This window comes from Grosmannia clavigera (genome assembly GCF_000143105.1).
Source record: "Grosmannia clavigera kw1407 unplaced genomic scaffold GCSC_140, whole genome shotgun sequence".
Taxonomy (NCBI): Eukaryota; Fungi; Ascomycota; class Sordariomycetes; order Ophiostomatales; family Ophiostomataceae; genus Leptographium; species Leptographium clavigerum.
The window spans coordinates 2,992,518-3,016,095 of NW_014040801.1; the positions used below are offsets into that span (position 1 = coordinate 2,992,518).

The 23,578-nt window shown below is 60.6% G+C and overlaps 8 protein-coding genes across 8 annotated transcripts; 6 read left to right on the plus strand and 2 right to left on the minus strand.

Moving 5' to 3' along the window:
- Positions 1 to 271: 271 nt before the first annotated feature.
- CMQ_1507 (hypercellular protein) lies at positions 272 to 6,781 on the plus strand (the record flags this gene model as incomplete). Its single annotated transcript, XM_014318586.1, has 8 exons — positions 272 to 575; positions 641 to 748; positions 830 to 879; positions 944 to 1,468; positions 1,722 to 1,802; positions 1,977 to 2,178; positions 2,250 to 6,121; positions 6,338 to 6,781. 8 exons carry the CDS (start codon positions 272 to 274, stop codon positions 6,779 to 6,781), a joined length of 5,586 nt encoding a protein of 1,861 aa, XP_014174061.1.
- A 407-nt stretch (positions 6,782 to 7,188) lies between these two features.
- On the plus strand, positions 7,189 to 9,669 carry CMQ_553 (para-aminobenzoate synthase; the record flags this gene model as incomplete). Its single annotated transcript, XM_014317632.1, has 1 exon — positions 7,189 to 9,669. The coding sequence occupies one exon, from the start codon at positions 7,189 to 7,191 to the stop codon at positions 9,667 to 9,669; it is 2,481 nt and encodes an 826-aa protein (XP_014173107.1).
- A 500-nt stretch (positions 9,670 to 10,169) lies between these two features.
- On the minus strand, positions 10,170 to 10,617 carry CMQ_463 (vacuolar protein sorting 55 superfamily; the record flags this gene model as incomplete). Its single annotated transcript, XM_014317542.1, has 2 exons — positions 10,170 to 10,303; positions 10,362 to 10,617. The coding sequence occupies 2 exons, from the start codon at positions 10,615 to 10,617 to the stop codon at positions 10,170 to 10,172; spliced, it is 390 nt and encodes a 129-aa protein (XP_014173017.1).
- Positions 10,618 to 10,707: 90 nt separating this feature from the next.
- Positions 10,708 to 11,229, plus strand: CMQ_1079 (uncharacterized protein; the record flags this gene model as incomplete). The annotated part of the gene is made up of 1 exon (XM_014318158.1): positions 10,708 to 11,229. One exon carries the CDS (start codon positions 10,708 to 10,710, stop codon positions 11,227 to 11,229), a length of 522 nt encoding a protein of 173 aa, XP_014173633.1.
- A 132-nt stretch (positions 11,230 to 11,361) lies between these two features.
- On the plus strand, positions 11,362 to 12,364 carry CMQ_501 (proteasome component; the record flags this gene model as incomplete). Its single annotated transcript, XM_014317580.1, has 3 exons — positions 11,362 to 11,399; positions 11,483 to 11,594; positions 11,663 to 12,364. The coding sequence occupies 3 exons, from the start codon at positions 11,362 to 11,364 to the stop codon at positions 12,362 to 12,364; spliced, it is 852 nt and encodes a 283-aa protein (XP_014173055.1).
- A 719-nt stretch (positions 12,365 to 13,083) lies between these two features.
- CMQ_1112 (lysine decarboxylase-like protein) lies at positions 13,084 to 13,956 on the minus strand (the record flags this gene model as incomplete). Its single annotated transcript, XM_014318191.1, has 2 exons — positions 13,084 to 13,688; positions 13,764 to 13,956. The coding sequence occupies 2 exons, from the start codon at positions 13,954 to 13,956 to the stop codon at positions 13,084 to 13,086; spliced, it is 798 nt and encodes a 265-aa protein (XP_014173666.1).
- A 922-nt stretch (positions 13,957 to 14,878) lies between these two features.
- Positions 14,879 to 16,948, plus strand: CMQ_1315 (clptm1 domain containing protein; the record flags this gene model as incomplete). Its single annotated transcript, XM_014318394.1, has 2 exons — positions 14,879 to 14,926; positions 14,978 to 16,948. The coding sequence occupies 2 exons, from the start codon at positions 14,879 to 14,881 to the stop codon at positions 16,946 to 16,948; spliced, it is 2,019 nt and encodes a 672-aa protein (XP_014173869.1).
- Positions 16,949 to 17,682: 734 nt separating this feature from the next.
- On the plus strand, positions 17,683 to 23,466 carry CMQ_525 (ATPase subunit c domain protein; the record flags this gene model as incomplete). Its single annotated transcript, XM_014317604.1, has 3 exons — positions 17,683 to 22,171; positions 22,580 to 23,216; positions 23,277 to 23,466. 3 exons carry the CDS (start codon positions 17,683 to 17,685, stop codon positions 23,464 to 23,466), a joined length of 5,316 nt encoding a protein of 1,771 aa, XP_014173079.1.
- Between the last annotated feature and the right edge of the window lie 112 nt (positions 23,467 to 23,578).

Consider the following 23,578-nt stretch of genomic DNA (forward strand, 5'->3'; position numbering starts at 1 on the left):
TATGGAATGGTGTGCTTTTTGGGGCACCAGTATCTCGATAGATGGGAAATTAGGGGAACTACGGAGTACAAATCTGACGAGTCATTGGAGAGGGGAAGATGTGGTCCAAACAGGAAAAGACTGATTCGAAGGCATCATTTCCCCACCGGTTGTATGCGTATTTATTAAATCAGATCGAGAGGGTAGAGTACATCCCAAGATGGCTCAAATTCCTTCAATACTGCATCGCCACCGATATTTCACAAGCTCAAGTAGCATCTTATAAAAAACCATGGCACTTGCTGGTCCTATCAAACCGGATATTCGTCCCAAGCTTGACCCCGCGTTTGTCAAGTTTTACGAGGAGACATTGGCGACGAAGCCTGCACTGCATCAGATTCCGCTCGAGCAAATTCGGAGTGACCCCCGTAAATATGCTGCACGATGGGCTCTGGATGCGCTGCGGGAAGGCTACGAACGTGTCAAGGATTGGGATGTAGCTACAACAGACGAGGCCACCATCAAGGCCAGGTCGTACCATCCTGACCCTGAAAAAGCCGGCCCAGGGCCGTATCCTGTGCACGTTAACTACCACGGTGCTTGATTTTCCTTTGCTTCTTTAACTTGGTTTAGTAAATTTACTCGCTAACATCTATGGCAGGGGGTGGGTATATGTTTGGCGATTTGACGAATGATGCCGAATGGTGTCTGCACATAAGAGACGATTTACCCTTGGTGATCGTTGACGTCGCCTACCGGCTCTGTCCGGGTAGGATACTTTTCCTGTTCTTTTCCTTGTATTGCCTGTGCTTAGTACGTATTGTACTTGACTGACCAGTGAAACAAACAGAGGTCAATTATGGCCATAATATCGAGGATGCATGGTCTGCACTCTTATGGGTATGGATACAAAATACAACAATGGATTCTTACTCCCTTAAGAGTATGTTTCTAATACTCGCAGGTGAGAGACAACGGTAAACGGCTAAACATCAACCCTGGTTCGGTCTCTATCGGAGGTCTGTCAGCAGGAGCCCAATTTGCAGCCATCCTTCAACACCGGGCTCGAGACATCAAGTTGCCACTGAAGCTTGCCATTCTTGCCGTTCCCCCAATGGCACCTCATTCTGAATACAGATCGGCTGAGGACTCGCCATTTCCGTCCTTTGCTGAATTTGCCGAGGGGCCAGTGCTGAGTTGGGAGCTGATAAAATACTTCAACCAATGCACTTTCCCCGAGAAGCTACTTCAAAGCCTGCGCCAGACATTGCCAGAATACTACTTTAGCCCTCTGGCTGCGCCCAACTTTCGCGGAATATGCGACACTTTCATCGCTACCGCCGGCTGCGACCCGCTCAGGGACGAGGGAGAGGCGTATGGCAGAAAGCTGATTGAGGGCGGCTCCAAGGTCACCATCAAGAGATACGCTGGGGTTCCCCATACCTTTTTGCACATGACTTCCATCTTGCAACAGTCTGTGGACTATGAGGTAGACTGCATCGCAGCATTGAAGCAAGCACACGATCTGTAACTGTGGCAGTAGATATGCAGAGAATTGTATCTTATTATCTGCAGCGCCCATCTGGCAACTGCGGTTAGCGATTCCAGGGGAAGGCGCCACCACTTAAGCCGCTCCTGCCAACGGCGAGTCCGCCCTGAACGCTCGGGCCACAAACGGCAGGGATATCTTCTTGGTTAGGTAGGGGACTTTGCGGTGTGGCCTATAATCCTCAAATCGCCAGAAAAGCCGTCGTGAGTTTGAGAACGAGCTTGATTCGCACCTCCCGGCCGGCCAAGACCCGCGAGCCCAACGTCGAGCTCTCGTACGAACGGTCTACTTCCCGCAGACACAGAGACCCTAGAAAGAGAACGCACAACAGCCCACAGCCCCGTCTGTCGGCTCGGACCCTCTCCTCTGCCCACTCGCCATGTCTTTCTCGAAATAAATCTACCCCCCTCTTCTCTTTCGGCCACATACACACACGACACACACCCAGACAGAACGGACCGGGAGAGTCACAATGGCGACAATGCAACGGTCCGACCCTTTCCTGCCCATCTCGCCGGCCCGGGTGAAGGCCTTGGTGCTGCCGGTTGGGCCCATTCACCAAGACCGCTTTGCTTCGTTTCTGCAACGACTCATTGGCGAAAGCTCCGTGCAGTTACGCGATATCAGCGCGGACGGCCGGCCAAATCGAAGTGGGTGCAACTGCCTACAGCCCGTCGGATCGATCTGCCGGCTTCCCTGCTGACAGCTATGCTTTCCCTAGACATGTTCAACCCTCTGGCCTTTCCTGTTGGATTCATCTTCTACGACCTGATCACGCACGTACCCCAGCCATCACACCTGGCACTGACGCCGTTTGACCAGTACCGCGAGCCGCTGGTGGTGCTAGCGCTGGCGGATGGGGCGGCCATCAAGAGCGTCTTGTTCGGCAGCCGGCGGCAGTCGGCGGCCGGACGATCGATCGAAGAGCGCAACATCCGCACACTCTACCAGGAGCTCGAGGCGCTGCGTGACACATATCCGCGAGTGCTCGTGCACCGCGTGCTCATCTTCGACTACGAATCGTCGCCGGAGACGCCGATCCCGATTCCCGAGGGCATGGCTACGGTATCGTCGCCGGCACAGTCGAAGCGCACGACAATGCGGATGGTCATGTGTGACGTGTCGTCACTGCTGCTGGCCGAGATGAACACGCTGGCCAAGTCTTTCGAAGCCATGTCCTACATTGAGTCTCCCGCCCAGGCAGGTGGCGGCGGCGGCTCGGACGACGGGCATGGCAGCAGCCACAGCAGCCACAGCAGCCACAGCAGCGCACTTCCGTCGCGCCGGAACTCGCAGTTTGCACTGCCAGCACACGTCGGTGGCGGCGTGATGCGATCAAGCTCACTGAAGGGCAACGACCACAGCTCAGCTGCGGACCGGTCACAGGTACGCATGTCTATGCCGGCACCGGCAAGGGACAGCAGCTCGACATCGGTGACGGGACGGCCGTCGACGCCGGTGCGCAGCGGGCTCTCCGGGCCTGCAACGACGTTTGACGAGATAGGCAAGACCATACCGAGTCCGGAACGGAACGCGTCACCTGCGATCAGCGACTCGGCGGATAGCTTCCGGTTCCAGGGCACGCCGATAGGGAGCATGTCCGACCACCGGGTATCAGTGCAGGGCTTCGGGTCTGGCGGGCTCAACGAGCGGTGGCGCAACAAAGGCAAGAGCCGGGTGACGATAGTGGTGGCATCGCTGTACCTGCAGGCGGGACGCTGGACGGATGCACTGAAGGAGCTGATCGACGGGGCGACGGTGTCGCGGTCGAACAACGACCACGTGTGGCACGGCAAGGCGCTGGAGCTGATCGTGGTGTGCCTTTTCCTGCTGGGCTGGGCAGACATTGAGTTTCAGGTGCCGACCATCTGCCTGCCACCGCCGGAAAAGGGGGCAGCAGCAGCGGCGACTGCACACGCGCTAGAGGCAGCAGAGAGAGCACACCCGAACCAACCGCGATGGCTGCGCAACCTGCAGCAGATCCTACCGGACCTACTGGAACGGATTCTAGGTCTATACGGACGGATCTCAGCGGAGCGGCTGCCGCCCCTGGCAATGGCAGAGACGACGATCCGGTTCTGCAACATTCTGACGGCGCTTCACACAGCGGACGGCGTGTTGGGGCGGGCCTTCCTGGATATTGTGGTGGTGGGACGCAGCAAAGCGGAGGAAATAGTAGCACGAACGATGTCGCCGCGGCCGGGGGTGGTGCCGGGACGGCCACAAATTCTGACGTCAGTGTTGCGAGCGTTTCCAGCGGCAACAGCAGCCGATCTGATGCTGTCGACGGTGGACCGGATTGTGATCCTGAGCGGGATCGCGTCGGTGCTTGGACGGCTGAACTACCGGCGCAAGCGGGCGTTGGTGGTGCGTGAGCTGCTGTCGGTGCTGACGGACGGGCTGGTGGAAGCACGAACGCGCGGAGCAGCGGAACTAGGCATCCACCCGGCAGCAGGGTTGGTAACACCGGGAAGTGGAGGGCAGGGCAGCGGCAGTGGAGTGGCGCTGGACCTGGCAGAAGGCGACTTGGAGACGGGGGTGGAGGCGTTCCTGGGGCTGCTGCTGCGGACATACGGCGTGGTGGAGCTGCAGCCGGGCCGACAGACAGACAACGAGACGGCGAAGTCAGTGATCGCAGACACGGACGAGGCAGTGTTCTCGCGGATCGGCGGACAGGCGGCAGCGCGGCAATTCGGGGTGCCATCACTCAAGATGGACATCTTGCGGGCGTGCATCAACTTCTCGGAGGCGCTACCAGACTTTGGCGGGGTGGCCAAGTTCTCGAGCGACCTGCTGCGGACAGCAGGCAGCGGGGTGGCACCGGGACCGCGGCGGGAGGATGCAGCGGCGATGATCACGCGGGACGAACAGGTGCGGCTGGCGACGAACATTGCCAAGGCGACGGGGCTGGCACGACGACTGGGGCTGGCGGACGTGGCAGCAGAGTACTGGGATGAGTTCCTGGTGCGGGGAGTGCGGTTGGAACTGCCACCAGCGCTCTGCGTGCCGGTGGCGCACTCGGAAAGCGAGCTGCCAATCCGAGGCGGCAAGGCAGCGGTGGTGACGACGGTGCGGACATCACAGGACGTGGACCCGTTCATCCACAACCCGTTTCTGAAAGCGGTCGACAAGGAGGTGGTGGAGCAGACACTGGTGGCGATGGAGCCGGCAACGTTCCGGCTGACGCTGCAGAACCCGTTCGACATGGAGGTGGTGATCGACAGCATCCGGCTGGAGACGACGGGGGTGGCGTTTGAGGCGTTTGAGGAAGGCGTGGTGGTGGGGCCATACCGGACGCAGATTGTGCGGGTGGGAGGAATTCCACAGGCGCCGGGATCACTAAACGTGACGGGGGCCATTGTGCGGGTGCACGGCTGCCGCGAGCGACGGTTTCCGATCCTGAGGCAGCCGTGGATGAGGGAACGGGCAGACAAGATCAAGGCGATCGGGGTGGCGCCGTTTGAGGAGGGTGGCAGTGGCAACATGATGGGCAGCAGCGGAGTGCTTGCAGCCGAGAAACTGTCGCTGCAGGTGATTCCAGCACAGCCACTGGTGGTGGTGCAGTCGACGACACTGGCGCAATCGTCGGCGATGATCCTGGAAGGCGAGCGGCAGGCGTTCTCGGTGACGCTGCAGAATCTGTCTCTGACGACGGCAGTGGACTTTCTGATCTTCTCGTTCCAAGACTCGACACAGGCGACGATGCAGGCGGCGCTGGAGAGCCGGGACGCGTCGCCAGCCGAGCTGTACGAATACGAGCTGATGCTGGCGAAGCGACCGGCGCTGCGGCTGCGAGGACGAAAGGGAGGAGTGGATGAAAAAACAAGCCAAAACCGGTACATCGGTCCCGGCGAGACGGCGACGTTTGACTTTGAGCTCCTGGGCAAGCCAGGGCTGACAGACGGGACGATCCAGATGGACTATGCATACCTAGGCGTGACAGCCGAGGGGGTGGCAGCAGACGTGGTGGCAGGTGGGCAGTTCCACACGCGACAAGTGTCGCTGCATCTGACAGTGACGGTGAACGCGAGCGTCGAGGTGGTGCGGATGGACGTGTTGCCGCTGCACGGGCAGATACCGGGGCCACTGTGGGAGCGATGTGGAGGGGAGAGGCGGAAGCCCGATCCTGACAGCTTCTGTCTGCTTCTGATGGATCTGCGCAACGCATGGCCGAGTGACATGCGGGTGCGGTTGTGGACGGGTGGCAGCAGCGGTGGCGACGGGTCGGACGCGGATGCGACGGCGATCGAGCACATTTTACCGGGCAACACGTGCCGGGTATTGGTGCCCATGCGACGGATCTACCTGGAAGATCCGCACGCGTCGATCCCGGCACTCAACCCAGCGCGACAGCGGCAGTTTGTGGTCAGCACGAGCAAGATCTCGCCAGACATGGAGCGGGCGACCCGGGAGACGTTCTGGTACCGGGAGCGAATGCTGGACCTGCTGCGCGGCGAGTGGACGACTGGGGGGGAAGAGGGCGACTGGGCGAGCGGACACGGATTCGGACGGCCAGCCGTGCGGAAAGGGGCGATTGAGCTGCGAAGCATTCGGCTAACGATGCGGATGATTGAGGCGGTCAAGGTGGAGGAGGTAGGGATTGAAATATGGATGGAGGGGGGTGGGAAAGGGGAGTGGGAGAAGGACGAAGGGAAAGAGGACGAGGAGAAGGAGGGCGAAGAGAAGGAGGACGAAGAGAAGGAGGACGAAGAGAAGGAGGACGAGGAGAAGGAGGACGAGGAGAAGGAGGATGAGGAAGAGAAGGACAAGGAAGAAAAGGACGAGGAGAAAAGGAACCCAATCGTTCAGGTCGACGACTTCATGCAACTGCGGGTACGCATCACAAACCGCACAGCACGGCCAATCCACCCGCTGCTGCGACTGATGCCATCGCTATGCCATCGGCCACACAACGTGGCCCTGGACTTTACGCGCAAGTTTGCCTGGAATGGAACGCTGCAGCAGGGCCTGGCACTGCTGGGCCCGCGCGCATCGACGATCGTGCGCATCGGTGCCACGGCCCTGTGTCGCGGCGAGTTCGAGGTCACCGCGTCCGTCGAGGAGACCCGGCTGTGGGTGCCGGCACGCGGCGAGGAAGAAGAGGCCGAAGCTCGACGAGCAGATCGTGCAGATCAGGCGGCTGGCCGGCCACGCTCCAACACCGAGACCCTGTTGATGGACTCGATGCTGGGAGCCAAGGAACGGCGGATCTGGCACTCGCGGGCGCCGTGTCATTTTGTGGTGACAGACTAGGGGGGAAGCTGAGGAGAACGGGGGTCTTTTGTGATGACTGAATAGAAGCAATTCAAACCCCCAAAATAGTGTAAGTGCAGGCCCCACACTAAATACGTCGAAAATCCGACTTTTCAAGAGCCGCTTTTATGTTTAATGTTTCCTCTTGCTCTGACGGCCAATCGAGCTTTGTGCTGTCCGTCTTCGGCTCTCTCGGGCTCTTTCCCGCTCTCTGTGTCTTTCGGTCTCAGTTGCCTGCATCGCTCTTTCCGTGGTGTTTGCCCCGGTGGCTCCTGCCTATCTGCGTTTTCTCTCTTCCTTCCTCTTTCGTCCCTCTCCCTCACTCTTACCTATACCTCCTTATCTTCTCTCCTCTCTCCTCTCTACTTTCTCCTCTTTCCTCTTCCTTCTTCTCTCTCCCCCCCATCATGGACTCTCGTCCGCGCATCCTCTTCCTCGACGCCTACGACTCGTTTGCCAACAACGTCACCGCCCTGCTCGCCACCTTGCTGCACGCCGACGTGCGCGTCCTGCCCGTCGACGCACCGCTCTCGGCTGCCGCTTTTCGCCGTGAGCTGGGCTGCTATGACGCCGTCGTCTGTGGGCCTGGCCCCGGCTCACCCGACTGTGCGGCCGACGTCGGCCTGATGCGCCATGTGTGGGACGGCGACACGCCGGCCCTGGGCATCTGTCTGGGCTTCCAGAGCCTGGTGGCCGCCCACGGCGGCCGCGTTGTCCGGCTGCCCTGTGGCGGTCTGCACGGGATGGTGCGAGCTCTGGATGTCGTGGACTTGAACGAGGACATGGAAGTTGGAGTCGACCTCTTTGCCGACGTGGCCCGACCCTTTCGCGCCACGCTGTACCACAGCCTGGGCGTCGTGGCCGGCACCTCCTCGTCCTCCGCATCCGACCTGCCGGGATGTCCCGATCTGCTTCCACTGGCCTGGCTCGACGGAGAAGCTGCCATGCCCGACAACTCGCGCATCCTCATGGCTGTCCGCCACCGCCAACGGCCGTTCTGGGGCCTGCAGTACCACCCCGAGTCCATCTGCACAGACGCGGCCAGCCACGCCGTGCTCGTCAACTGGTTTGGCGCCGCACAGCAGTGGAATGCGGAGCACGGACGACTGCCAACCCGAGGCTGCTGCGACGAGGCTGCCCATCAGGCAACACGGCCCAGCCTGTTGTCGCTGCGGCCGTCCATCGGCACTGGATCGTCCGTCGGCGACTTGTGGTGCTTTGCGGCGCTGACACGCGGCCTTGCCTCGCAGACGATCCGTTTTCCCGCCCATGTACAGGTGCCCGACATCGTCGAAGTTCTCCTCGGTGGCCAGCCGTCGCGAGACGAGCCGGAGCACATCGTCCTCGAGTCGACTAGTGCAGCAGCACGCTCAACAGAAACTGACGCTGACGCTGCCACTACGGACGACGCCGCCAGGGGCCGCTTTAGCATCGTTGCACTCGATGCTGCCGCCGCCCTGCGCATCGAATACCACACCGGCGACGCGACGGCAACGCTGCGGCTGCGCCGACCGGGATCTGTTCCACGCTGTGAGACCGTCCCGCTGCAGCCGGGCGCACAGTCTATCTGGCAGCTTCTGGCCGAATTTCACGAAGCCCGGCGACTCCAGGAGGAGGACCCCAGCCAACGGCCATCCTTTGTCGGCGGTTTCATGGGCTACGTGACCTATGAGCAGGGGCTGGACGATATCGGCGTGGCTGCTCCGAGCAGCACCCGTGGCCACAGCCGTCCGGACGTGTGTCTCGCCTGGATCACCCGCAGCATAGTCGTCGACCACGTCCGCGGCCTGCTCTACGTGCAGAACCTCTATGGTGAGGGCGATGCGCACAATGCGTCTGTCTGGGTGGCCGACACGGTCCGCCGGCTGTGCACATCCTCGCAGTGGCGGCAGGCCGACTTCTCGACGACACAAGCTACCATAGACAGCAAGCCGGCTGCAGCCATGGTGGTGCGGACTCCCGACGCTCGAGACTATGAGGATCGCGTGAGAGCCTGTCAGGAACACATTGCAGCCGGCGACTCGTACGAGCTGTGCCTCACCGACCAGACGGATGTGCAGGTGACGACGTCTGTCGCAGCATCGTCATCTTCCTCGTCATGGAGCTACTACCGAGCCCTGCGGCTGCGCAACCCGGCCCCCTTTGCGTCATACGTCCGTCTCGGCAGGGCCACTCTGGTTAGCAGCTCGCCCGAGCGGTTTCTGTCCTATGGGCCGAGCACCGACCGAGACAGTTCAGCTCAGCCCGGCCATCCCATTGTCTGCTCTATGCGCCCCATGAAGGGCACCGTGCGCCGTTCGGCCGCTGTGGCCACGCTGGCCCAGGCTGCCGCCCTGCTGCACGTGCCCAAGGAGGAGGCCGAGAATTTGATGATCGTCGACCTGGTTCGCCATGACCTGCACGGCGTCTGCGGGCCCGCCCATGTCTCCGTGCCTGCTCTGCTGCGCGTCGAACCGCACGGCCGCGTCTTCCAGATGGTGAGCGTCGTCGAGGGCCGTCTGCCGCTGACCGACGCTTCCACCAGCTCCTACACCGGCCTCGACGTCCTTGCCGCCAGCCTCCCGCCCGGCAGCATGACCGGCGCGCCCAAGAAGCGCAGCTGTGAGCTGCTGCACAGGATCGAGTCCCGTCCCGAGCGCAGCCTCTACTCTGGCGTCGTCGGCTACATGTGCGCCTCCGGCCGCGGCGACTGGAGCGTCACTATCCGCAGTCTGTTCCGCTGGGATGACGAGTCCGTTGTGGTTGATGGTGACGGCCACCGTCGCGACCTCTGGCATGTCGGTGCTGGCGGAGCCGTCACCATCCTCAGCACCGCCGAAGGCGAGCGCGAAGAGATGCTCACTAAGCTGGCCGGGCCGTTGGCTGTCTTCGGCGACGACGACTACTGATCTTCCTTTCTCATATACCAGCGAGGCAGCACTCAACGTCTGTCCTCGCTGTCTGGCGTTCCGGGGTCCCACTATTGCGGCTTTGCGATACTACTCAACGAATAGATGATACCCCCCTCAAGAGGCATTTAGAGCAGCTTGTTTGTTTCTTGTTCTTTTCATAATTAGAATTTATGGTGACAGAGCGAGAGTACAAAAAAAGTAGGACGGCGAACAGGTCCCACGGCCTGTCATGCATCCTGCAGTGCGGTCCTAACGCCTAGATGGAATCTGTGTTCTTACAATCCAGTTGCCGAGCAAAAGACCAAGAGAAGCTGACAAAGAGGGGTAAACACGAAGACAACAAATCCGACATGCGGCACGCTCGCTCTGGTTTGTCCATGCGTAGAGTAGAATACAGGCTGCCACGAGGAGCCGCGGATGGCTTTCTTGGCCAGAGAATTCCTCCTTTCAGCGACAGTGTCCCCGGTTTGGCAGTTTTCCAGACTTCCCACGCTGACTTAAAAGTCCTGGTCCTCCTGGAAGAACATGCCGAAGCTGATGATGGTGCCGTAGATCAGCAGGCCACCGATCACAGACATGACCATGGCGCCAGTCGCAATGAGATTCGAGTGAGCAAGCACGACCGGGAGGGCTACAATAGTGAGTACGGGAGACGAAAGGGAGACATAAGGGAGGGAAAATACACTTACCAATGCCCATGACGACAAGGAAGCCAGTGAAGAAGCGGCCGACGTCGAGAATGGCTGCTCCCGGGCTCTCGACAAAGTCGTCGGGATTTGCACACCGGCCAGCTATCCAGTTGGGCAGCGGCGCGAGCACATACGTGGCCACCACGAGCAGGGGGTAGTACACCCTCCAGAGTGCGCACGAGAGGATGACCAGGAGGAAGCCGACGGCGAGCACAAACGAGAGCGCAATGATGGTTTTAAGTCCAGCCGTTGCCATGGTGGGCGGATAAGACGGGAAGGAGAAGAGGGATGTCGCGGGAGAGACGGGAGCCGAGAGAACTGTCTGCGCTCACGGATCGACAGCGAGATGCCCCGCTGCTTCGAGTCCAAGGATCGCTCGGGGAAGCCGGAAGCTGGCGAGACGACAGCAACACAGACTAGTGCAAAGCAGCAGGTACGGAGTACCAGGCAGCAGAATGCCGTGCAGGCAGAGAATCGGCCGAGAAGAGGGAGAAGGATCGGTTCGCACACAGCGGTCGGTCGGGTTGTGACGGGCGATTTGATGGAGCGGGCGAGCGATGCGTTGCAGCTGGTCGTAGTTCGATTGTGCTTCGTAGGCGGCAGCATAACAAACCAGACAGCCTTTCGAACTAGCGCCGCGAAGCCTGTTCCTTCCAGCCTCGAGCGCCGCAGCTGCCTCAGGCCGCCATTCTCTGGGCGACGACACCACGGTGGAGTACAAGTCCGGTGCACGGGCCACATTCTGGAAAGGGAAAGCTCAGAGCACATACGAAAGCTCAAAGCTGCCTGCTTTGCGTGCCTGTATCGAAGAGACGACGAATCCACATCGACCACTTCGGCGTCACCACCAGCAGCGACCAACCCGTAACCGACCGATCTCGCCACACACATACCCTTCTGTTGCAGCTGCTCGGGGCTTTGCCAAAGAAATAAACGCCGCGCCGCCAACAGCCACCACCACGTCTGCCGACCGACAGTCTCGCCGACTCGACTGCCCGCCATGTTCAGAAACAACTATGACAACGACTCTGTCACATTGTGCGTGAGGCCACTGCGGGCCTGCTTTACCCTAGCACCACTACTGCCGTCTGGGCGAGACCGGCTGCTAACCCGTCTCACAGCTCGCCCCAGGGCCGGATATTCCAGGTTGAGTATGCTGCCGAGGCCGTGAAGCAGGGCTCCGTCGTTGTGGGCATTGCCAGCAAGACGCATGCCGTGCTCGTGGCCGTCAAGGTGGGCTTTCCCTTTTCCTTCTCGGGTTGCGTGCAGAGCCAGGCGCTGATGACGCCTTTTGTTTCCAGCGGAATGCCGAGGAGCTCTCGTCGTACCAGAAGAAGCTCTTCCCGGTGGACGAGCACGCGGGCATCGCGATTGCGGGTCTCACGTCGGACGCGCGCGTGCTGTCCAACTTTATGAAGCAGCAGTGCCTAGGCCACCGGCTGACGTACGGTCGCTCGATGCCGGTCCGGCTGCTCGTCGACATGATTGGCGAGAAGGCCCAGGTGAACACGCAGCACTACGGCCGCCGGCCGTATGGCGTCGGTCTGCTCGTCGCCGGCGTCGACGATCGTGGTCCCCACCTGTTTGAGTTCCAGCCGAGCGGCATGACCGACGAGATGACCGCCTTTGCCATCGGCGCCCGCTCCCAGATGGCCCGCACCTACCTGGAGAAGCACCTGGACGGCTTTGCCGCCTGCGACCGCGAGGGCCTCGTCCGCCACGGCCTGCGCGCCCTCAAGGAGAGCCTCGTCCAGGACCGCGAGCTGACCGTCGACAACACCAGCATCGGCATCGTCGGCATCGTGCCCGCCGCCCAGTCCGCTACCGGCAAGCGCCAGGTCGAGCCCTTTACCATCTACGACGGCCAGGATGTCAAGGCCTGGATAGAAGCCGTCGCGGACGATAAGGAGGCCGGCGCCGACGATGACGACAATACCGCTGCGCCAGACACTACAGCAGACGCAGGGGCCGCTGCGCCAGGCGACATGGAGGTCGACAGCTAGACGGTGGCGGGTGGCAGCAGCAGCAGCAGCGACTTGCAGTGTCATAAAAAAAAACACATTTCCGTCCCTCCCTACCTCTCTGTAATACTACTGATGAATGAACTTTCTTTCTTTCCCGCCATCCTTTCGAGACGTACGTGCCTGTGATGTGTGTATGGAGTCGTACGGAGTAAATACAAGCGACTACGGCTGTCTTGAGCCAGGGTGTACACTTGTGGTTTTGTTGTGTGTCGGCTGCACCAGTCTTCAGAACCTAGGCGGAAGCGACTGTAAAAAACGCATGGACCATCATTCCGATATGGTGTAGTGGACAACATCTGACGTTTTCACCGTCGAGCCCGGGGTTCGATTCCCCGTATCGGAGTTTTTTTTTAGTCTTGGCTTCCTTGCTGAGCTATATAAGCGGCAGCACCTGTCTCCATATGCATAGTTGACAAATGTCCATCGGGTGCAGTGTCGGGAAGACTACCAGAGGCAGCCAAGACACTGTACCAGCAGCACCGAACACGGATGTTCTCTGATCAACGAGAGGCACAAGAAAATAAGGTCAATGGGCTTAACTGGGCGCAGATAGAAATGCTGTCTATTCCCGGCAATGTATGCAAGGCAAGAACCCACGTGATCTGAAGTATAAAGAGGAGCGACGAATACGCCTATGGGTCATGGAAACCTCTTGTCCCTATTGCCCCTCTCTTTTAAGCTTTACACTCTCCGCTCCCTCACTCTTTCCCCCAAGCCAGCTTCAGCACGGCTGGCTCTACCTTGTATTCGCGCAGCGCCTGGACCGCATCTTCGGCAGTCTTGCCCTGGACGATAATGTTGGCGGCACCGGGAGCGATGAAGCCGTCCTCGACACTCTTGCCGATCAAGGAGAACAGGCCATTGTAGAAGCCGTTCACGTTCAGCACACACACGCCGCGATCATGAATGCCCAGCTGATTCCATGTGCACGTCTCCAGCAGCTCCTCGAAGGTGCCATAGCCGCCGCTCAGCGCGAGGAAGCCGCTGCCCGGTCCTCCCCGGATAACCTCCTGTGCCATCATGCGCTTGCGCGTGTGCATGTCACGCACTACCGTCGTCTTGCCGTACAGCTCTTCAGCAGGCACTGCCAGACCCTCTTCGTTGATAATATGCGAGCTGCTGCTGTCGTCGGTGCCGTCAGTACCGCCACTTGTGCTGGCCGTCGTCGTCGACGTATACTTGGGGTCCCGTTCGTAGCGCACGAGAGCTTCGGGGATGATGCCATGCACGGACTGGGGGCCGGAAAGAGACACGAGCGTCTTGGCCAGCTCACCCATCAGGCCGACAGTGCCGCCACCGTAGACTGTAGTTTCTCTGCATCAGCATCCATGAACCCGCAGGTGCTGCTTGGACGAGAAGAGGGGCCGATTGGACTTACCGAGACCAATGTCGTTTTCGTGCATCACGCGGGCGAGCTCCCGGGCTGCCTCCATATATACGGGGTTCTTGCCGGACGACGAGCCGCAGTAGACGCAAATCTTTGTGCGTGGCGTTTCGGATGTGTCTGTGGTGGCAAGGCCGGCCGTTCCTGACGCTGACGACGGCGTAGCCGATTCGCCGTCAGACTCCATTTTGCCGGTGAACCGAAATCGAAGGAGGAATTCACAGGATCGGAGAGGCACGCAGTATAGTGAAAGGGCCGATGAGGGGGCTGTGCGCTGTTGCGGAATTTGGCGCTTTGAAGGAGCTGATCAACTTATATAGAAATGGGAAAATTGGGAGCTATGCCTACGTATCAAGACGAAAAGCACACGTAGTTTTACGTAGGAGATACGATGGGCATGCTATTGGATTGGCAGTCAACTGACTAGTCTAAAATGCGCTGAAGCGGGATCCTTTGACACGGCGCTCCGCTGCCTGCCAGCGGGGGAGGGGTTTCCAAGACAGCCGCTCGCGGCTGCCCAATCGGGAGCAGAGCAGACAGCACCAAAAAGGAAGTCGGCATGCAGCAGCCGGACTTTGAGCGTCACATGTTCGAGGAGCGAAGAAGGTGCAGACCGCTCCTGTAGCTGTCGAAGAGCGACTTGTAGTGAGTGTAGGCGGGGTTGAGTGGGCGCTTGAGAGGCTAAAGTGCTTGCAGTGTAAAGTTGAAATGCCCACGGAAACCGGCAAGACAACTGCCAGCGTGCTTCATCCCACGCCCGTTCCGGAATATATTGCATACATATCTGTGACAGCACTCGTCAGCCCAGCGGACAACTCATGCCGTCGCACGACGTTGGTCGTTGCATGCAGAGCGATAGGCTGTGGCATGCAGTCCATCGGGCTACAGTGTGCCTAGTGCCACGACGCAATCTCACCGGGGCTCTAGCCAGTTACGTAATGCCTAGGCTGCCCACTAGAGCAGTGTCGCAAGACGCCATAGTGGAGTGCTCTAGATCTCGCCAGGTCGCCTCTTCCACTGCGGAAAAAAGCAACGTCCTTCCACGCAAACTCTCCATCGCCGCCATCAAGCCGCGCGCGTGTCCAAGAGTCCCACACGCTTTCGACACGATGCCGCAAGACAATGCGCCTGCGGGCAATGCCCGAGGGGAGCAAGGCGTAGGTGCCTCATTTTGCTGCCATCCCCCGCTACACTAACTGACCGAGCAGTCCTCCATGACGACGCGGATCATCCAGATGGTGGCCATGTACGTCGGCATGCAGTTTGTCATGAAGCAGTTCATGCCTACGGCTCAGTCTTCTGTGCAGACGACCGATGCTAGCGGGAAGACGGTCCAGGTGCCAGCCGGCACGACCGTCATCCCGCCGTATCAGCTGCGGCCGGCCAGCCTGGACGAAGGCGCCGTGTACAACGCGGACCCCCAGCGCGTGGCGCCGATCTGGCCCGATGACAGCAAGCTGGATATTATCATCACGGTATCGCATACGCCCCAGATCAAGCCGCTCGGCGGCCGCGACGCCGACCCGGTTGTGCTCTCCGAGACCGGTTTTGGGCTCGGCAACTTCAGCGACAAGCGGGCCATCGACACGGTCATCGACGTGCCGCCACAGGTGCAAAACAATGGGACGCTGTGGGGCCACTTCTTGATCGGCCTCCAGGGCAGCGTGCTGGATCCCTACAACGCCGCCTTCGACCCCGGGGCGGCCTTTTACTTTTCCTTCCCGCTGACGCAGTACATTGCGCGGAAGAAGCAGGTCAAGGTGCGCAACCTACTCGCGGGACCGGACACTGCCGACGCCGAGAAGGAGCTGGAGAACGAGCCGGAGACGCCGTCGGGACCGATCATCGGCAGCTACTACCACGCCAACACGTCGCTCTCGTTTATCCCCAACGGCGGCGTAATGCAGTACCAGCAGCTGCCGCCGGTGGTGCAGCAGTTTGTGCATCTCGAGCTGACGGGGCAGCGTGACGGGTCCGGCCAGAACACGTGGTACTACCCGGTGCTCTTTGTCAACACGTTCTGGCAGCTCAAGAGCCAGATGACGGTGCTCAACGAGACGGTCAAGACGCTGCCGCTGCATCTGGACCTGGGCAATCTGGCGGACTGGAAGTTCAAGTTGATGTCGAGCATCGAGGCGAGCAGCCGGGAGACGGCGCGGCAGTCGGCCTTTGGTAACCCGGCGCCGGGCGGTGGCGATGGCTCGGAGATCGACATGATCAAAGAGATTTTGCTGGACACGAACCCGATCCTGCTGTGCGTGACTGTGGTGGTGTCGATTGTGCACACGCTGCTGGAAATGCTCGCCTTCGGCTCGGACATTGCGCACTACCGCAAGAAGAAGGACAATGTCGGGATCTCGGTGCGGTCGATTTTGGCCAACGTGTTCATGCAGACGGTCATCTTCCTGTACCTGGTGGACAACTCGCAGAACACGTCCTGGGTGATCCTGGGCTCACAGGGCGTCGGCATCCTGATCGAGCTGTGGAAGGTGACGACGGTGGTGGACGTGCGGCTGCGCGACGCACCGGCCGGCTCGCTGATCCCGTGGCGCCTCGCCTTTGAGGACAAGCACAAGCTGAGCGAGACGGAGGAGAAGACCAAGGAGTACGACGAGATCGCGTTCAAGTACATGTACGTGGCAGCGGTGCCGCTGCTGGTGGCCTACGCCATCTACTCGCTCGTCTATGACAGCCACAAGTCGTGGTACAGCTACGTGATCGCGACTCTGGTCGGCTCTGTGTACGCGTACGGCTTCCTGATGATGGTCCCGTCGCTCTATATCAACTACCGACTCAAGAGTGTGGCCCACATGCCGGGTAAGGCCATGATGTACAAGTTTGTCAACACTTTTATCGACGACCTGTTTGCCTTTACCATCAAGATGCCCTTTCTGCATCGTCTGGCCACTTTCCGCGACGACATCATCTTCTTCGTCTATATCTACCAGCGCTGGGCCTACCGGACCGACTACACACGGGTCAACGAGTTTGGCCAGGGTGGCGACGACGACGAGACGGACGAGCCAACTGTGAAGGTAGTGGAGGGTGTGAAGGGAAATGGCGTGGAGGAGAAGGGCGAGGACGTGGCGGATGTAAAGGACAAGGCCAAGAAGGCCGCAACCGGCAAGGCTTCAGGCTCTGACGCAAAGGCTGGAGGCGCGAAAAAGCGGAAACAGTAGAGAATGGCGTTGAAGCGTGACCGCAGCGTGTCGGGAAAAGGAACATGGGCGTATAGATACAAGCGAAGACTTCTGCGGCGATTCAAACGCCAATAGTAGCAAGAATAACCTTTGGTTGAGCCCCTGTTTTTGGCCATCTACGGAATACATATGTAACCACCTAATCTCTTATCAGTTGATTGCAACAGTGCCCATAGCGCTAAAGATCACGGGGCACCCCCGAGGCGTTCTCTGTACGTCACCACCGCAACTACTGTGCCTCGCAGCTGCCACTTCCAGAAGTCAACAAACTAAGATACAAAGTCGACACAACGCGACCGCAAGGCAGGCTGTCGACGTTGCTGGCCGCTTCTTTCGCTTGCCATCGAGGGGATGGACGGATGACCAAGAGAGAGCCCTGCATTCGTTTTGCGTCTTTGTCTTTTTGCCGTCGATTCTATTTGTGCAGCTGCCTCGACGGTTGCCTATCCCGAAACGGCCCCCTGCATCAACTCTCGAATCAGATCTCGACTCGCTCTGCTTTATCGAAAAGCTCACAGCCGCTGTTCCGGCACGACATCAACCCAGATACAGGTCAGCAACCTCGGCGAGATCGCTTCGAACAGGCCTTGCTGAGTGAGCGATGCATCCAGAGAACATAACCCAATAAAAGCACACCAATACTCCGATACCCCCATATACCCCCGTATGCCCAACCCACAATTACCCATAAAACATACCCATACACAGGCACGATGGACTATACACGGCTGCGAGCCGCCGCCCTCCGTGACGGCGAGGCCGAGGAGGCGGTGACGGTCGACACGCGGGCTCTGATCGACAAGGTCTTGGCCCGCTACTCGGGCGAATGGACGACGCTCCGGGAGCTGATCCAAAATGCGGCGGACGCGCAGGCCACGACGGTCAAGATCAAGTGGGAGACGCTGCCATCGACGACGGTGCCGCTGCCGACGGTGCCGCAGCCAACAGCCACAGATGCGGCGGATGGCGGCGACAGAGCCTCGAGTGACCTCCTCCGCCACACGATCCTGCACCACACGCTGCGACGGCTGTTGGTCGAGAATGACGGGCAGGCGTTTGCGGCGACAGACTGGGCGCGGCTCAAGCGTATTGCTGAGGGCAACCCGGACGAGACCAAGATCGGGGCCTTTGGCGTCGGGTTCTACAGCGTCTTTGCCGACTGCGAGGAGCCTTTTGTCAGCTCGGGCAGCGAGGCCATGGCCTTTTACTGGAAGGGCAACGCGCTGTTCACGCGCAAGCTGGTCGTGCCGGCCGACCAGCGCAGCCCGACGGGGGCGACGACGTTTGTGCTCGACTACCGCAACGCCACAACGGCCCTGCCAAACCTGCTGTCGGTCAGCCAGTTCCTGGCATCCAGCCTGACGTTTGTGGCCCTGCAGCGCATCGAGTTCTGGATCGACGACTGGAAGCTGCTCGACCTGCACAAGACGCTCTCGCCGAGCACGGTCGTGCCCATTCCACGTGACCTCAGCACACGCACCAAGGACGGGCTCATGACCGTGGCCGCGGTCGAGTGGTCCAGCGCCCAGATCGACGCCGTCTACATGAACGCCGTCGGCTGGAAGCCGCCCGCGTCAGCAGTCAACAGCGCGTCGGGGTCGTCGGGCGGCAGTAGCTCGGCCGCGGCCTCGGGCAAGACCACCGACTCGTACGGGCTCTCGGCCGCGGATATGCCGTCGCTGCGCAGTTTCTTCTCGCGGCTGACCAGCTCGGCAACAGCGTCGGCGACGGCCCTGGCCAGCCAGCGCAGCAAAGCAGCCCGCGAGGAGAAGGCGGCCCAGGATGCCCTGCAGCAGAACCTTACCGGGCTCGATCGGGCGTCCATCTTCCTCCGGGTCACCTCGGCCAAGGTGCAGACCAAGGTAGCAGCCAGCTTTGCGGCCGAGCTAGAGCGCGCGACCAAGAAGCCACCGCCCAAGATGACCAGCATGGCCATCCTCACGTCATCGTACGAGGACGTGCTCACGTCCGGCGCGAAGACGGTGGCGACCACAACCGGGGCCGACGTGTTTGCCTCGGTGCTGCCCAGCAAAAAGCCCGGCGGGCGGATCTTTATCGGATTCCCAACGATGCAGACGACAGGCGGTGGACTGCACGTGTCAGCGCCGTCGCTGATCCCGACAGTCGAGCGCGAGGCCATCGACCTTAACGCGCGCTGGGTGCGCAACTGGAACATGGAGCTGCTGCGGGCGTCGGGTATCCTGACGCGACTGGCCTTTGTCAATGAGATGGCCGTGCTGGACAGCAAGTTCCGGCAGCACCTCGAGAGCACCAACCGAGGCAGCAAGGGCAGCCGGTTGCCGACGCCGACGGCCGAAGACGTGGCCCGGTTCGTGCCCGAGGCGCTGCACATTCTCAAGACCTACACGTTTGGCGATTCGACACCGAGTGCATACGTCGGGCAGATCATCGAGGAGGCCTTCTGGACGGCGTACAGGGTGCCGGCGATCGACGTGTTCTCGACGCGCGGCGTGCTGTCGACGGCCAAGGTGCGGATGGGCGACGAGCGGATCAGCCGGTTTGTGGACGGGATCCCGGTCGTGGTGGCGGAGATGAAGGACAGTCCGTTTGTGCACAAGCTGCATGAGTTTGGCATCCTGCACGACATCACGATCGACGACGTGCGATCGGAGCTGGAGTCGAAGCCGCTGGACCGGGAGAAGCTGACGCACTTTGTCAAGTGGCTGGCAGCATGTGCAGCATCTGGCGACCTGGATCCGCCCAGCGTGCGGTCTCTGCTTCGAGCCGGCATCGCCAGCATCGCGGAGACGGAGGACGGAGGCGGTGGGGACGACAATCCGATCCAGTCGTACATTGTCGAGCTCGACACGATCCGCAACTTTCTGTCAGGCAACAAGATTCCGGCCAGCCTGCCGTTGCCGCCGACGACGATTCCGTACTCGATCACGAGCACGATTCCGCACAGCCAGCTGCAAGCGCTGGGCTGGACGCCGCTGGATCTGGTGCCGTGGCTGGAGTACCTAATGGGCGCGCGGGCGCGGCTGGGCGAGAAGCGGGACATGACCAAGTCGGCCACATTTGCGGCGCAGGTGCTGATGGTACTGTCGAAGAACTGGGACAACGTATCGGCAGCGCAGCGGCCGGTAGTGTTGGCGATGCTGGAGGCGCAGACGACGATGCCGACGAAGATGGGCATGCGACGGCCACCGGACGCCTTCTTCCCGTCGGTCAAGCTGTTTGATGACCTGCCGACGCTGGCGCCGAGCTGCCACGGCCTCAAGGAGAAGTTTCTGGTGGCGCTGGGCGTGCGCAAGACGATTGACCTGGACACGATCTTCACGCGACTGCTGAGTCAGCCGACAGCAGACTCGAAAAGTGGCGGTGGCAGCAAAGGACCGGAGGTAGACAGCAAGAAATGGAGTCACGTGGAGCTGGCCAAGTATCTGGCATCAGTGCGGACAGACATTCCAGCGCGAGACTTTGCCAGGCTACGGGACTCGGCCATCTGTCCGGCCGAGGCAGGTCCAGCAGGCAAGGAATGGACGGTGCCGAGCACGAAGCTGTACCGAGCAGCAGAGTTGTTTGAGCCGTGTAGCGAGATCCGGGAGCTCGGGTTTGCGATCATGCAATGGCCGGGCGTGCCGGGCTCATACCGACGCAACTCGCCGGAAGGCGGGCTCCTGTCCAGCCTGGGGCTCCGGATCTGTCCGTCGGTGCCGGAACTGGTGGCCAAGATGGCGTCTCCCGACCGCAACCTGCGCGACAAAGCGCGTGCCTACTATATTGCCAACCACCAGACGAACGGATATCAGGCGTTTAACATCTCGCTGACCGACAAGGCGATCCTGCCGGTGGCGAGTGACGGCAGCAGCGGCAGCAGCAGCAACGAGAAGCAGCTGGAACAGCTCGCACGGCCGATGGGATGCTACACCAACCCAGATGCGGCAATTCTCGGCTTTCCGATCCTGCGGGCAGACCTACTGCCGCACGCGGCTAAATTCGGCGTGCCGCGTGACCCTCCCATAAACAGCTGTGTGAAACGGCTGCTGACGAAGCCGCCGCAGAGCCATAAAGAGGCGGTGGTGGTGTTTGGGTATTTCTCGTCACGGCTGGCGGACATCCGAGGCGACGCGCTCCGACAGCTACAGCAGGCGCGCTTTGTGCCGGTGACCAAGCGCAGCGGGTGGACAGACAAGGGTCAGCGGATGTCTATGGCAACGGCAGCAGCGACAGCAAAAATGGAACACGTCAAGCCCGAGGCCTGCTATCTCGGCGTGTCGTCGACGTACGGCGACATCTTTGACTTTGTGGACTTTGGACGCAGCGCGAACGCCTTTCTGTTCCAGTGCGGGTCAAAGATGGAGCCGACAAAGGTAGAGCTGGCCCGACAGGCCTGCAAGGAGCCGGCACGGCTGCTCAGCACGCTGCAGACACCAGAACGGTACCTCAACCTGCTGCGGTCGCTGGCGGAAGACCTGCCGCGACTGAAGGAGGACCGGGAGCTGTTTGGGCTGATGCAGACGGCGCCATTCCTTCTGGCATCACGCGAGGCCGTTCCGACGACGGGAGCAACAGAAACAGAAGAGGAGACGCCAGTGCGGCAGTTCCAGCTGGCGGCAGCGGGCCAGATTGCGGTGTTGGACGACTACATCAGCTACCGGCTATTCAAGGACAAGCTGATGTGTGCGCCGGAAGAGGACGTGTTGGAGACGTTTTACCTGGCACTGGGAGCGCAGGTGCTGAGCAGCATCGTGCAGGAGGAGATCCAGATTGGGCGACACAGCAGCGACCAGACGCAGGCTGCGCTGCTGCGCAAATACGTGCTAGAGCGGTCCAAGATCTTTTTGCACGAGTACCAAAAGTACCGGCGTGACGTGATCCGACACGACCACCGCTGGCTGGAGAAGCACCTGCGGGTAGAGATTGTGCAGAGCGTGGCGCTGCGGCGATCGCTGCGCGGTGGCGGCGGCACGGAGACGCACACGGAGAAGCGGTCGGCGGCGAGTGCGCGCCAGACGGGCGGTCATGTGCTGTACATCTCGGCACAGGGACCCGTGGACATGTACCAGGTCGGCCAGGCGGTGTGTCAGGTGGTGCTGAACCGGCCGAGCCAGCAGGCGTACTTTTTCTTTGAGCCGTTCCTGAAGCTGGACCTGCTGGACTTGCGGGCTCGCGGCTACAATGTTGACCGGATCCTGCGCGAGAAGGCGGCCGAGGCACGCATGGCCGAGGAGGAGCGACGTCGGGCTTTGGAAGCGGAGCAGGAGAGAAGACGAGAGGAGAGGGAAGAGAGAGGGAGAGAAGAGAGGGGGAGAGAGGAGAGGGGAAGAGAAGGAGGGAGAGAAGAAAGAGGGAGAAACGAAAAGGGACGGGGACAATACTCGGAAAAGGACCGGCTGAAACAGCGAGACCAACAGCAGGTAGAAGCAGAAGCAGCAGCAGCAGCAGCAGCAGCAGCAGCCATGACGAGGACAAGAGCACATACACCCGAGCCACAGATGCCGGGAGCATTTGGCGACGAGGGATCGCCGGAAGAACAGCGTTACCAACAGGAACAGCAGCAGCAGCAGCAGCTACAACAACAGGGCAGACGAAACAGAGGTCTCTTCTCGACCATTACCCGTCGACTGGGACTGGACCAAAGCCCAGAGGACGACGAGATGGACCGACAGCCAGACGCCGGATCCATGGACGGCAACAAAGGCAAAGGCCGGGTGACGACGACCGAGGGCGACGGCAACGGCCAGGAGGCCTCGCCGGAAGCCGTGCAGCAGGACATGCGCAACGCGATCCGGTCGGGACGGCCGTACGGGTCATCGACGTTGTTCCAGCCGCCGAGCGAACCGACAGTGCGCCAACAAGCGACATACTGTGACAGCAATCATGCGCACGACCTGGAACACATCGGGCAGGCACCCGGCGGCACGCCCATCTACCTGTCACGTGGCACGACCTCTTCCGTGACGGGCTTTCTAGCCGAGCGCCAACCGGCCATTGCAGCTTTTGAGCGGCTGCTGCGCGACGTTGCCGTCGTCTACGGCCTGGCCAGCACCGTCCTGCACATCTACCATGATGTCGTCGGACCGACGATTGCCTTTAACAGCGGTGGCAGCATCTTCTGCAACCTGCGCTTCTTCGAGCAGCTGCACGCAGCCGGCATCCTGTCGACGGCAGCAACAGCAGTCCAGGCTCGCGTCGATGCTACCGTCTGGTGGTGGGTCGTGCTGGCTCACGAGCTGGCCCACAACCTGGAGCCCATTCACAATGCCCGCCACAGCTTCTACACGTGAGTTTCACAGCCGTCTACAGAGTCCTCCGTCTTGGTCCATGCTGACAACCAACCCAGTGAATCGTTTGTCCAGCAGTACTTCCACGGTATGACCATGCACACGGCTGCGCTCTCGGCCGGCCTAGCCGTCCAACCAGCTGCACTGCCACAGCCGCTCGTCCAGCAGCCCGACGTCGCCCTGCCACCACCGCCTTCGTATCACCAGGCGATGCAGACACGTGGACAGGGCCGGAGCCTGCTTGACTAAGCGATTACTAAGCAAAAGCACAATCAGAAGGCGCAGGCATATGGAGTACAGTACAGACTACAGGTATATAGAGGTTTAGCTATAGCGTAATATTTCCTTCCTAGAGTAGACA